Genomic DNA, 14,968 nt, shown 5'->3' with positions numbered 1-14,968 from the left:
GCAAGTCCTGGAGCAGTTCCTTACAGGCAAGCTACATCTGAGTACAGTAACTTGAGAGGGCAAAAAGTTCACGTTCATAACATGCCACGTAGTACAGGGACATTTGAGTCGTGACCCTTTCCCTTGGCAGTGGCCAAACAGTGACAGAGGAGGTGGCGGGGAAAGCTTGTTCCTACACCACCAGATGATTGCCCTGCCTTGTCCTCCCTGCTCTAATTACACCATCTTGACGGCCAGAATGGGCTAGCAACGAGGCATCAAGCATTCATGCCACAGTGGAGCGCCTGTTAATTAAAATACTTAGGGTGAATGCTAAGGCTCATTGAATGCCAGCCAGCCTCTCTATTGGTGGGAACAAACTTCAAGTGATGCAAAGAGCCTGTCTGTGATGGTTAATATTCAATGGTTCTTCCTCACCACCAAGCAAACTACATACGGTATTGATATCGAAGCTGCAGAGACAAATCCATCCTTGCAAGTTCATGCCTTTTGCCACTTCAAAATCAAGATTACCATTTTCTCCAAGATTCTGTCAAGCAGGGATTTAAGTATCTCAAGCTACATCATATATATATATATATATATATATATATATATATATATATATATATATGCTTTCGTAGATTTTCACGGGTACAGGAATGCAGGTTTTGGTGTCCTCGGGTGTCTTCCCGTGTAAAAGTTGGGGTGTCTAGGCGACGTTTCGACGAGGTCTCACTCGTCATCTTCAGGCTGGTGCTTTCGGCTTCTTGTTACTGGAACAGATCAGGATCTCAGTGTTTGAGTTCCTATAAATACTGTTGAGGGGGTGTGGTGTATAGCCTCCAATGTTCTGGGCAGAGAGGAAGTTCCCAGGCTAGTGTGCCTTTTCTTCTTTTGTTCCTTAATTACTTGAGGGGTATCTTGAGTGATTTCTTGAGTGATATCCTGAGTACCACTTAGGTGGGTCATTAGGTGTGGATTAGTTGCTAAAGTCTTTGTGTCTTGACCTCTTGAACTTTGTGAAGAGTTTTTCTGAGAAGATGGCTGTACTGCACTTAGTTGTGCTCTGGCTTGGCTTCGTGTATAGGGGCGAGCTGTGGTTTTGTGGCCTGTGTCAGCCAGATCTGTGTAGGGATTGCAGGGGGGTGCAGCATCCGGAGGTGCCACCATGGTTTGGCTACTGGATGGTGTCTGTAATTTATCTGTGGAGAGGGTCTGGGTTTGGGTCTGGTGTGGTTGATTGGTGATGGCGTTCTGTGTGCCTCTGGATCTGGTGTCAGTTTTTGTGGGGAGGGCTAATTTCCAGATGTCTGGCAAGCGGAACACAAGAATGCCGTCAAAAAAGAAGAAAAAAACTTCCTCTCTTTTCCAACACATGAAAGAAACAGGACACGAAATTAATTTTGCAGATTCCAAATTGCTCTTTAACATGGAACATCACCACAAGAGAATAATCATGGAAGCCATCGAGATAGAGAAACACCCTCACAACATGAACAAGCGTGACGACACATCCCGCTTGCCAGACACCTAATCCACACCTAATGACCCACCTAAGTGGTACTCAGGATATCACTCAAGAAATCACTCAAGATACCCCTCAAGTAATTAAGGAACAAAAGAAGAAAAGGCACACTAGCCTGGGAACTTCCTCTCTGCCCAGAACATTGGAGGCTATACACCACACCCCCTCAACAGTATTTATAGGAACTCAAACACTGAGATCCTGCTCTGTTCCAGTAACAAGAAGCCGAAAGCACCAGCCTGAAGATGACGAGTGAGACCTCGTCGAAACGTCGCCTAGACACCCCAACTTTTACACGGGAAGACACCCGAGGACACCAAAACCTGCATATATATATATATATATATATGAATGACCATTTTCTCATCTAACAGGATTGGTTGTTGGGAAGTTTCATTTTTTTAATCACAGTCATTTGCAGTTTATGTTTTCCTAATACTACCCCATCCATCTTCCTAATGGCCTGGCAACAAAAACCAGTGTAAAACAAATTATTTTGTTTTCAATTTTTTTCAGCGTTGCAAATTGCCTCTCGCCTAAAGGTATCTATCTCTGGCAGAGAATGGAGCGTTTTTTCACCAGAACCCCCTTACGCTCCCCTCCACTGCCACCCTCAGAGGCAGCAATATTAATTTTCCTCATGACTTTGTCAGAAACCCCCTACTGTGGCAACAAACCCCAGCTCCTTTTCTTCTTCCCCATAAAGAGAGAAGGATTAGTTAAACTGAGTCTGATGATCTGAAAACTGGCTGCCTTCACACATCATTTCAAAATCCAAGACACAGTAACCATTATGCATTTCCCAGACACATTACAAAACACTCCCTTCCTCTCAGAAAACCAAACACTTCCACCCTTTTCATTTCTGTTGCCTATGGATGCCCACCCCAGGTCTACATGGGCTGGCTCTGCACCATCATGGGTAATGCAGTAGGAAAATACTCCAATTATCGTGGATTCCCTCTCCCCCCCCCCATCCCATCCCATCCAGCCAGCAAATTAAAAGCCTTAAAGCTTTCGTGTATTTGCAGCAAAAACATGTCTGCCCTAAAGGATAGGACTGTTGAATGTTTTATTTAATAAACCTTTTCTAAGAAAAGAAAGCAGCGTTGTTGTTTTCTCCTTCTCAGAACAAAAGGACATACAGATAAAAATCAGCTGCTGCAATGCTACACTGTCAAACTTCCACATTCTGGAAATTAACTCTTCTCCAGCCCTGATTAGGTTCCCCCCTCTAGTGTCTGAAATCTGCATTTTAAGAGACAAGGAGAAGCAGCGCTGCTGATCCTCTGTGCATCCTGTAAAAGAGTCTTTCATAAGTGCCAAATGTTACCTGCAATTTTAAAAGCAAAACATCTGTTGCATTTAACATACGAGCCACACTGGTAACTCGCACAGTGTATTTTGATCAAATCCATCAGCATAAGGAATCACGTCAATCAAGAATTATGTCGCTGATTACCTCCAATAGCGTAACCATGTAAAGTCTACTCCAGCAAAAATAACAGAAAGCCCTTGACATGCAAAATATTATCGTGGTAGGAGCCTGCAAAACATCACGTGACAAGAAACATCTTGGCATAAGGCAACAGGAAGGGGACTTGCAGTGGGATCCAACCTTCTTATTATCTGCATTATCATAGGAGAACATGCTAGACAATGGAGCTAATGGCCAGCTCTGACACACTATAGTGCCACCATGGCATGTGGCAAGAAAGTGGTACTGCAAATACCAAATCAATGGTATCAGGTGACTCAAAGGGCCAATAGGTTTCCTCCTGATCTTGGGTCATCGGGCCGAGTTCAGTGCTTCCTATAGTATCACAGCAAATGCCTTTATGGAATAGAATCACAGCCATACAATTGCAGAGTTTGAAGGGATCCCTGGTCCAACCCCCTGCAATGCAGAAATCCTGCACACAGCCATCCCTGGCTGGGCTCAAACCACCAACCTTCTGGTTAACAGCCAGACGCACTGACCCATTGTGCCACAGGCTCCATTTATCCTGATGTTTTTATTTGACTCAGGTCACTTACCTGTAGTATCTGGACTGAAGGTAAGTCGAGCACACAGCCTTTGACACATGACTCGCAGAACCAAAGTCAATGACCTTGACCCTGTATGGCTGCCGAGATGGATCCACCAGCATGATGTTCTCTGGCTTGAGGTCTGCATGAATCAAGCCCAGGCTTTTCAATTTCATTAGGGCCGTGGCTACCTGCTGCAGAATTGGTCGGATGTATTTAAGGGGCAATGGGCTGAACTTGTTTTGCTTTAAGAAATCATAAAGGTTCTGTTCCAACATTTCAAAGACCAGGCAGGTGTGGTTCTTGTGCTGGAAACATTCATAGGCTCGGACAAAGTTGTAATCATCTGCGCTTTCCGTGCTTAACCGGGCCAGGATGCTCACTTCAATTTGACCTTGCCGGGCATAAGATGGATGGTTTTTAAGGATCTTGATGGCCACAATTTCATTGGTGCCACGTTTCCAGCATTTGACCACTTGCCCAAAGGTTCCGCGGCCCAAAAATTCCAACACTTCGTACGTGTTGGTCATGGAACAAAGCACTTCATGTTGCACCAGCTGGTAATCCCCTTCACTGTTGGAGCCACTGTTTTTGGATGTGGCCGTGGATGTGGTTGTGGTGGCTACCGTAGCCCCACTGGCATTGTTCTGAATCATTGGTGGGTGCTCTTCGATAATCTGCACGCTGCTTGTGTTCTCAATTTCCTCACTCTTGCGCTTAAGTCCACATTTTTGGTAGGTGTCCAAAAGGCTCACAGTGCTTCGACGCATCAGGTTGTGTGGTCCACCTAACGCTTGCCCAGATACTGCAACCACACCGGAGGTGCTGTTGGCGGATGTCACCACAATGTGCCCCGTGCTGGCTGGGAAGATGATGGTCTGTTCGTAAGGGATGCTGGGGTTGGGGATCTGGAGAGAGGCGTTGATGGCGGCGGCGGCTTGAGAGGACTGCACGTTCTTGCTCTGACTGTAGACTTTGCTATGTGTGCCGTACCCAGTCATATCCCAGTTAGAACTTGGTTCCACTTTCAGTTTCTTCACGCTACAGAAGGCACTTGATTGAAGGGTGTGAGGGGAGAAAACTTGCACATGTGAGGCCATACCTGCACCGCAACACAAGAAGAAAACAAGTGTTAAAACAGTTAGCCGTAACAATACTTATAGGTCCCTCTTACACCCACGGCATTCAAGAAAACATACAAGAGTTTTAAAACATCAAAAAATCAGTTTTTAAAAACCTTTTTAAAAAGACCAGTCTTTTGAATGCAAAAAAACAACAACACAATGTTTAGCAAAAGTCCACAAATACATAAGCTTTTTAATGGTGAGAGTCATTTAAGATTATTTATTTATTTCATAAAAATTTATACCCTGCTTGATTGCAAAAAAAAAATCTCAAAGCGGTTTACAAAGGTTTCTTAAGACGAGTGTTCCAGAAAGTGGGTGACACAACTGAAAAGACCCCGTGGCATGTTATATTTGTTTTCAACTGAGAACAGGGTGAAACTAAAGCTTTTATACTACCTAGTAGTGTAAGCAAATGCTTCTCATAAGACAGCCTATCTGCACTGAAAGCTACAAAATATAAATCTGTGCAGAAGAAGGACAACAACTGTGAAATTAAGGATTCCTGTAAAGATGTCTCTGTACACAAACAGGAAGAATGAACAAGAATAAAGTGTAAGGACCAAGCTAGATGAGACATCAGAGAATCATGACTGTATCATTTCTCTAGTATTATTATTATTATTATTATTATTATTATTATTATTATTATTAATTTGATTCCATACCCACCCTTCACTATAAGGCCCCAGGATGGGTTACAGCCATTTAAAAAGACAATATTAAATTTAAAACATATTAAAGCCCAGAGAAAAAGGTGGGTCCTAAAATATATACCGTATTTTTCCGTGTATAAGACTATATTTCCCCCCCCCCATTTTTTTAAAATTTAAAATTGGAGGTCATCTTATACACTGGGGTGTCTTATAGACGGGAAAATACGGTATATATCAAATCTGCAGCAATGTGAAGAGAGGGGTTTAACTCTTTCTTCTTTGGGGCATTTCCTGGACATAAATCCCTCCCTCCCCCCGAAAACAGCCACTTGCCCCATTAGGGAAAACATGGGTTAGAAGGCATAGGTCATGCAGCTGGTCTCATCATCCCAATTATATGAGAATTCAGGAGTCATACAACTGATGTAACTTGGTTTTGGTTGACTTCACTCAAAGCTGTCTGAGCAGAATAGTCAATACTAGCAGTCAGTAATTTGAAAAGATGGGTAAAGAGGAATATTAGTTACATAAAACAGTGCTAGGTAAATTGCTAGGCCTGGGTACTGCTGGCACAATTCAACACAAATTTCTGACAGAAAGCATCTTCCATATCAGATATGAAGCTAGCAGATGCTTCCACTGGCATGTCTTTACATTCTTACTGTTCAAGAAAAACAGGGAGAGGGGCAATCTCACTCCTATATATGATTATTTCTCCAGAGTGCTGCTCTATTTCCGGCCAACTTCCTGAGCAATAAATTGGCGCTGTATTCGAAAGTTCAACAGCACTACGCACTGTGTATGTATGCCAGCCTCCACCACACAGAGCCCAACAGACATTTTGGACTACAGTTCCCATCAGCTCCAGCAAGCACACTCATACTCGCTGGGGCTTATGGGAATTGTAGTCCAAAATGTCTGGAGAACAGCAGCTTGTGGAAGGCTGTCCTCTGCTTTTAAATAGAGGTGAATGGCCTCTTTTGAGAATTCACTTGTGAGGCATAAAAATATAACTATGACAAATGTTCTTAAAACTCACTGCTTTGCTACAAGTTATCTATAAACGTACTGAAAATTGGACAATTTTGACCTTTATGAATGCACACACAAACACACACAAAATGTCTTGCCATTCCCTGAATGAAAATTGAAATCACCCCTGATGGTTGGCCTATGCCCAACATAGAAAATGTGTTCAACAAAGAAAGTCACACTGAAAATACACAATAAGCTAGACTTCCTCCGAATTTGCATAGTTCACTGGCATGTAAATAATGTAATCTGCATATCATTGTTATTTATCTGACAGATGCCACACAACATTCATTCTACACTCTTATTCTGAGGACTGTCACCCTTAAAGAGAAAAATATTCTTCCAGCTATTGAAAAATCTTGATTGAGTGCTTAGAGGTGGTGAGTTCACATGCACAAGTATGTTCCTCACCTATCAAGTGATTTGTTTGCACGTGTGAATCAACCATTCCCTACTCAAAACACCACAGAGAAATTTTTGTAATCATCTGACATCACCCCAAACAAAATACGTTGAATCAAATACCCTGCCTCTCTAGGAACTACATTAATTTTTTTGTCAAAACAGAACTAACAGTCATTTACTAGTGGCCTCCAACCTTTTATGGGCCTGAAAGCATATTTGAAAATCTAGGGAACTTTTATGGGAACCATAAAATGCACATTTCACAGATGAAAAATGCAAATTTCCTTCCCAAAACAACAGGCAGAACACCTACACCCTAAAAAAAGTCAACCCTCACAAACAACAAAAACTCAGCGTAGCATTCCAAAACCTTGCAAACCTCTCCCAAACAACTGAAAAAGGAAACTTCTAAAAACCACCCCAAAATCCCTTCTAATTAAACGAAAAACAAAAAACTGGAAGGGGCAGGGAGTTTTGGGTGTACTAAGGGTATTGTCGTTGGGACGTTTTTTCGTTTTTTGTGTTGGGACGCAGGTGGCGCTGTGGGTTAAAGCCTCAGCGCCTAGGGCTTGCCGATTGAAAGGTCGGCGGTTCGAATCCCTGCGGCGGGGTGCGCTCCCGCTGCTCGGTCCCAGCGCCTGCCAACCTAGCAGTTCGAAAGCACCTCCGGGTGCAAGTAGATAAATAGGGACCGCTTACCAGCGGGAAGGTAAACGGCGTTTCCGTGTGCGGCTCTGGCTCGCCAGAGCAGCGATGTCACGCTGGCCACGTGACCCGGAAGTGTCTTTGGACAGCGCTGGCCCCTGGCCTCTTAAGTGAGATGGGCGCACAACCCCAGAGTCTGTCAAGACTGGCCCGTACGGGCAGGGGTACCTTTACCTTTACCTAAGGGTATTGTGATGCCATTGGAGGCCCCAGCAATAGCCCAATCCTTTCTGTTTTGCTTTTCCCTATTTGCATGTTTAAAATTGCCAAGCTTGGTATAGTGAAAATCAGGAGTAAGGAGGCTGATAAAATTCAAACTGAAATTGAGAGGAAACCCAATTTAAATTCTTTATAGATGGTAGATGATACCACAGGAATTGAATAATCTTTTAAAACGAAATCCTGCTGTGATTGATGCTAATATTTTACAATGAAGAGTGGGGTTGCCGAATAATTTTTATAAATACTGGGATACGGTTACTGAAAGCAATTAATGAAATAACAAATCATAGGTTTGGAAAATGGTGGAAAGTGATTCAAAATGTCAACAGGATTTAAGGTGTCAACACCAATAAATATTTTCTGTTACGCAACCAAAAGCTAAAAACGTGTGAATGTCAGACAACGGAAGTTTAACCAGAGTGCCACTGCAGAGAGAGCATCTGTAGTTAAAAATCTGGCAAATAGGGAAAAAACAAATCATAGTCACTCAGAAAAGAGATAATATATGATTTAACAGTGCTTACAGAAATGTGCTGCAAGATTGCAACTTAACTAGAATAATAATTAAGGAAGAATTAAATTCATTCATTTAAGTACAGACAAGCACATGGATAGGGTGTAAAGCCAAAATTGTGTATAGTAAAACACACTGGTTGCAATAGCAGGTGGGATTGCCAAAGGCCCCCGCCCCAAGGCCTGCCTCCTTTCCGCCCCCTTTTAATTATTATTTTTAATTGCCAAGCACATAAAGCTGAATGTGCACAAGTTAAATGTGCGCAAGTTGTAAGTGACCTGTACATACTGTATTATGTGAAGAACTGCTTTTTCAGCCCTGAACCTGCTATCAATCAACTTCATTGGGATCCCATCTTTCCAGAGCACAAAAGAGAGAGAGAAATCTCCCTTCTCTCCACCCAGCCCCATTCACTTCTTCTACCACATTGCAGACCATGCTTGCTGTACAACGTGATGCCTTCAAACATCCACAGATCTTACAAAGGTACAGCTTTGGAGAACGTATGAAGCAAATGACACAAGTTAAATTAATGTTAAAGTGCACTCAGAATAGCCTTGTCAGGCAGATTTGTTGCAATGCAGAAATGCCTTCGGGCAACTGAGAAGTAGTAACGATACTGCGCTCATATTTTATCTCCGATGTCTTGACTTCAAAACCCTAGCAGAGGTCACATGCATTTCTCTCCATTTTCTCTCCATAAGAGTCCCTGGATGAGGTCAGCTAGGGGTGTCAAATCCAAATTAAGGTGCATTTGCAAAGCAAGGTAGTCAACTCAAGACAAAAATAGCTGGTGATGCCATACGTGCTGGAAATGAAAACCTTTGCCCGCTCTTCATGTGGCTATCTTACACAAAGCTTGACACTAACTCTGCATTCCCCTTGACTAGTTCTTCTGCTTTGCAAATGACTTCAGGTCCATTTTTAGGTACTTAAGAGGATTCAGAGCCCAGGCCCGCAACACAAATTTGCATAAATATTTAGAGTGCCTCTGGGCAACTTAAGATGGCGAGTGCCTGGGGAGACTCACTGGCAGCGTACTTGGCAAGTCACCCACATACCCTGGAAGCAAAATGCCACCCCCCAAGTCTTTTACTAAAAGCAGGGAGAAAGGGTAGGAAATATTGTGGGACAATGCAAAAGACTCAGGTTTTGGGTCTCCTGGGCCACCAGCAGGTCAGGCTCTCATTACCTAAACTGCTTTCTAGTCAATACCAGGTTTTCAGTTTTTAAAAGAGGACAAGGAAAGAAACAACACACCATTCTACAGTATAGTGAAATCTGGTCCCATTACTGCAAAATCTGCAATGGCAAAGGGAGGAATTCAACATCTCACTAAGGTGGCTGTCCAGACAGGGCAAATATTTTGGCTTGGCAGATGAAATCCCCCCCGTTCCCAATTTTCCCCCTTGTTCTGCTCCAAGCACTCTTAACCAACTTCAGTTCCCAGGGGAATCGTTCTCTGGTTTGCCTCCGGCAGCAAAATATATGGAGTTGGCCCTGCCCCCAAGCTTTCCTATTAGTAGGGGAAATCTTTTCAGCAGTTGCTCTTATTAGACAATTGTGAGCCAGAAACTTCTGCTTATCTACTTCAAATTTTCCAGAGATCTGGCAGTCATCCTGATTGACCTTCTACTCAACTCTGTTCTAGAACACTATGGCCTGAGGAACCCTGCTCTTCTTCAGAAGCTTCTAAGGAGGTCTCAATGAAAAGATCAATAATGGCAGAACAACTTCCCTGAAAGACAGTTTGCCCATCATCGCCAAACACTCACAGTTTATCTTGGTCAGCACTGACGGAAGCAGCCCTGAGTGAATTTACAATGCATCTTCGGCCACATTCACACAATACATTTAAAGGGCAATGATACCACTTTAAAACAAAACTGACTCCCCGCAAAGAATTCTGGGAGCTGTAGTTGGGTTACTGGTGCTAAGAGTTGTTAGGAGGCCCCATCCCCTTACAGAGCTACAATTTCCAGAGTTCCCTGTGAAATGGGATTGGTTTAGAATGCACCCGCCTGGGATCTGCTGCAAATCTGTTGGGTTTCCTCGGCAGATAAATCTGTGTGGAAAGGGTTTCCTGAGGGGCCAAGGTTTAATTTGCAATGTCATGGTTAACCCCTTAGTCAATGAAACAGAATCCCAGAACTCATTAATTCATGAGGCGAGAGAAGCTAGCCAAATTGCCTCCATGTCTAATTGCCCCTTGTACCTTCAGTCACTAGGGGGAAAGAGGTTAAATCACCCTAAGTCTTGCTCCCTTCTCTGCAGGTTTTCTCCCCTGCTATTTCCCCCTAGCCCACTGCCTGGCTAGCTTATGAACGGACTTGACTGTTGTCCTACCCATAATGGCATGCTTTTACACATCCAAGTTTCCTAGCAGCGGAGGAAGGGTACTCATCACCATGACAACAGAGCCTTTCCTCCTGGTCCTCTTGTTGTCTCTCCTGGTTACCCTTCTCTGCGGCTCTACTGATGGGGGAACCAAGACACTATCAATGGCTGTTGTGGGCAAGGACGCAACCTTCATGCCTCAGCTGGCATGAAGAGACCATAGCAGAAAGATCCCCAGTCCTGTCCAAATATAGCCCTGTATATGAGAGAAAAGGTATCTCTAGGCGGGAATTTCCTCATACACTCAACAGACAATGGTGAAGAGGAGTTCCTGGACTAGGCCGGAGACCATACAGGAAATAAACAGAAGGACTCCAGTGATAAGATCCTATTCCTCCCAACTCTACACTTACCTTTTAACAACCCTCTTTGCCAACTTCATATTGCTTTTTGAACTCAGTGTTGTTGTTGTTTTTAAAAAAGTAGTTTGGTAGCTTAAAGATGGAAGAAATGTCTGGAATGCTAAATGCGGGGTGAGAAACTGGAACATGCATGGGAAAAGGGAAATACATGAAGCAACTCACAATGTATGAAGGAGAAAATATTGTTAAATAAAGATAAGAATGTCACCATGCATGTTAGATTTCTGACAATTAAATATTTTATAGCAATTAACCTGGTTTATAAATAAGTAACATCTCTTCCTTCTCTCACCACCCTGGGGATAAAAAGGACAATGTGCTGAGCTGGCAGCCTCTCGGAAATTTTAAGAGCAAGCATAACCTTGACTTGTTTCCAACATTCAAAAGAAAGGGGGAAACAATGACCAAGGCTAGATAAATACTTCAGGAGTGAAACACAGAAACAACAAGAAGGCATTCACAGAACAGCTGAAGTAGCCTCTAAGCTAGAGTGTGTTTGTGTCCCATATGCCCACTTTTATCCCTCCACAACACACTACCCTGGTACCAAGGAAGCCCATCGAGAGAATCCATGCCACCTTCTAACAAGCCTTTAGATCCCTATGTCCTGCACTGTTTCAGAACTGTTAACAGAAATAAAAGACTCAATTAAGCAAATACACACCTTTCAGTTAATTCATAACTGCTGGGACCAAGGAAAGGCCCTTCAGATTAAGGATTCTGGGTTGCTGATGTGTAAACTGCCAACCCACTAAGTGTGCCGATTTATCCCAGAGTTCCCAAATTCAAACTCACCTAGATTATGCAGCTAGGGCCAATCCCTTCTTAGGGAGAATGGGAGGAAAAAGAACCCTCTGTATGCTTATAACCTGCTATGCAAAAGCCTTTGTGTATTCCAGTAGAAAGGACAGTGTGAGTAAACCCTGCTTATTGTAATTTCCTAGCAAGCTGATGGAATCCAGTATATATATATATACACATATATTAAAGCGCGGGGGAGGGCGACCTCTGAAGTTCCAGTGACTCAGATACCAGTTTCCCCTCGCTTCCTCCCTGCTTCTCCCCTGACTTTCCACAGGGTGATGATGTTGCAGTAATGGATTTTAGCATGAGGCATATGGTGAGCTCAGAGAACTGCAGCAATATTACTCAACTTGTCATCCAGGACACAAACATATCTGGCTAAGGCTGCAATCATGATTTCTCTTCCCACTGGAAGAGAGTCATAGTTCCCTTTCTGGCATTAACCTTTCTGAGCTTGATGTACATTCCCAACCACCCCCGTTCCGACAGCCCCTCAGTATTTCTCCAATAATAAATAATAAAGGACTCCTGGTGCTACGCAGACACAACAGAGGAACAATTTTGCCCATCAGGTGGCCACTTTGGTTCCAGGCTTTCCCAGACGTCACCAATATAATTTTATTTTATTTTTAAAGCACACTTATGGTCATGATCCAGATTGCACACACTATGGGGGAAGAGTGCAAATGATGGTATGCTATCTATTGAACCTTGACTCTTGGATTTAGACTCCATAGAACAGGTAACGGAACAGGTTTATTATGCAGGGTCAGACAGAGCTCCTTGGCAGAGCTACAAACACAGGCCTGCAGCAGAGTTTATGCTGGGCTAGCGGAAGGGTCTCGCTTTGGAGCTTCTCATAGGCATCTGGTTGGCCACTGTGAGAATAGGATGCTGGACTAAGATGGACCAATTGCCTGATCAAGCAGAGTTCTTCTTATGAAGAAAGGGGAGGGGAAATCTGAGGCTGTGTTGCACTTAGGGAACAGGGCAGTTAACTGCTGTGCCTGAATACAGTACAACATATGACAGAAGTTAGGAAAGTGGGTGGGGAACAAGGATGGAAAGGAAAGGCAATTCAAGAAAATCCTCCTCCATGAGCTTTGCTGTGTGGATCAGTAGCAAAGGGGACTTGAATTCTGAGGCTAAATGAAGCAGAGAGATGAGGATTTCCTATGCTGGAAATACTTTTCCTTTCCAGATTCTCCCACTACCTTCTCTAGGCATGGAGTGAAGTTCTGGATTGTGTTATCAATTTTTTTAATACTCATTTATTTTATTTAAAGTAAAGAAGGGGTTAGGTGAAAAAGAAAGGATTTAAGAACCCCAAAGAGGGAGGCAGAGGTGTATAAAGATCCCATGGTCTCCTCTTGATAATGTCGACCATGTTTAAGAGATATCAGTCTTGCATTTGTGTCAGCCTTAAAGTGGCCCTAAGCAAACTACGGTGTCTTATCCTCCGTCTCTGCAACACGAGGAATAATAATATTGCAGAGGAAGTAGGGCGATTTCATTTCAAATCATGCAAAGCTCAACTGCCTGTGGTCCATTCACCATCTTTATAATCACACAAACTCTTTACATCTGTAGGGCTAGTTGTATCTTCTAGGCTTACTCAGACCAGAGCTGATTATGAAGCTGGGAGAAGACAGCAAGCAGGTGGCCAGTTCTTGGACAGACAGTTCCCTCTCCCTTCAAGGCTTAAGTCCATCATGCTTTTTCCCCTAGCTACACAAAAAGCTCTGTTCTGAGACAAGTAGCTTTTCCCAATACTGGCATAACTTTCCTCCATGCAGTACCCTGGGATGAGGTAGGATGGTTTTAACTCTACTGGGATTCCACCCACTTTGAGCACGACTCACCAGCGTATGTAAATCAGATATAGCATATACAGTATATCAGTAGTGGGGAACCCGTAGCCCTCCAGTTTTGCTAGACTCCAGCTCTCATCATCCCTGACAATTGGTCATGCTGGCTGGAGGTTGCTGGGAGTTGGGACTCCTGAAACATCTGTCATGAGCCTGGTGGAGATGCCATGGAAGGGGTAGGAGATCAGGGAGCAGGAGCAGGGAGGCAAAATTAGGACCTCAGTAAATGTTGGAGCTGGCAGAGGGAAGCGGGGATCAGAAAAACCAGGGAGTGGATTGTGGGGAAGGTAGAAGCGGGTTGTCAAGAGAAATGTCCTTCCCCTGTGACATCAGACACCTACAACCAGCCACCATCTAATGGGCTTCTGCTGGCTCCTCCTGTCACTTCCGTCAGTAAGGGTCCTGCTCTGAGGGGTGCCTGATAGTAATACTGATACTCAGCCAGCACTTCTGTCGCCAAAGACATGGAAACACAAATGTTGACCAACATGAGCAAACCTCACAGGCCCAGCCCAGTCGCAAAAGTGCCCGTTGGCTTGCCCAGAGAGGAAACGGCTGCCATGCACCATTCTAAAGCTTGTGGGGCGAAGAGATAGGAATCTCGCACCAACGGCACCTGACCTTTTCCTTAATGTAGTTTGCAATATTATACTATCCTTCAATTTGATTTAGCAGGTTGTGTTTTAGCTAAGGCCCTTGTCTAGAGTTAGCGAAAGAAGGGCTCGTTTTGATTAAAGTTCATACATTGACAAATGTCACTAAAGAAGGGAGAAAATTGGATCTCTGAGTCGGAAACATTTGAAAGAGACTGACACAAAGCAGATAGCGTTTTCCAAAGGGAATGAAAAAGTGTGTGTAGATGATAAGGTCAATAACAAAGGCCCTGAGTGCACCGGGTTATATTTTTCCAACGCATAGATAATATGAGGAATGATTCGAGACTTCACTAAATGCCCCTTCCAGGTAAGCTGAAAGTGTCATGAAATGAAGGTACAATGTCAGGGACAGTAACACAAAACTCTGCACAGATAGTAGGTGCCTGATGTGTCTCAAAAGGAATGATATTCCACACCAAGTTACTGTGGAGCAGGCTTTTGATATTTATGGAGCATATAGGAGAAACTGTCCTATGAACCTCAGTGATCTACTGGGCATATAAGAGATAACATTTCTAGCAAAGTTTTCATTTTTTTAAACAGCTCCATGATAGGCTGCATGATTCAAGTGGTCAAGGTTGTGACGAAATGTTGTCCCCATTGAATCTCTGCCAGAGAAAAGGAGGGGACATTAAATTGTCTGCCCTTTCAATGAGTTAGCTTCAAAGGGTTTTTTATTTTATTT

General features: G+C 43.5%; 1 protein-coding gene and 1 long non-coding RNA gene across 5 annotated transcripts in view; both read right to left on the bottom strand.

Moving 5' to 3' along the window:
* Positions 1-14,968, bottom strand: part of LOC309379364 — a 401,215-nt gene that overhangs the window by 128,447 nt on the left and 257,800 nt on the right. The window lies entirely within an intron of this gene.
* HIPK2 (homeodomain interacting protein kinase 2) overlaps positions 1-14,968 on the bottom strand; it is a 161,848-nt gene that overhangs the window by 103,680 nt on the left and 43,200 nt on the right. For all 4 annotated transcript variants that reach the window (XM_081928177.1, XM_081928176.1, XM_081928178.1 and 1 more), the window contains exon 2: positions 3,545-4,637. In XM_081928177.1, the coding sequence (XP_081784303.1) occupies positions 3,545-4,637 (1,093 nt within the window). The remainder of the gene's footprint in view (positions 1-3,544; positions 4,638-14,968) is intronic.

Source organism: Podarcis melisellensis (genome assembly GCF_964234715.1).
Source record: "Podarcis melisellensis genome assembly, chromosome: 10".
Classification (NCBI taxonomy): Eukaryota; Metazoa; Chordata; class Lepidosauria; order Squamata; family Lacertidae; genus Podarcis; species Podarcis melisellensis.
This window is presented reverse-complemented; position numbering and strand designations above follow the sequence as displayed.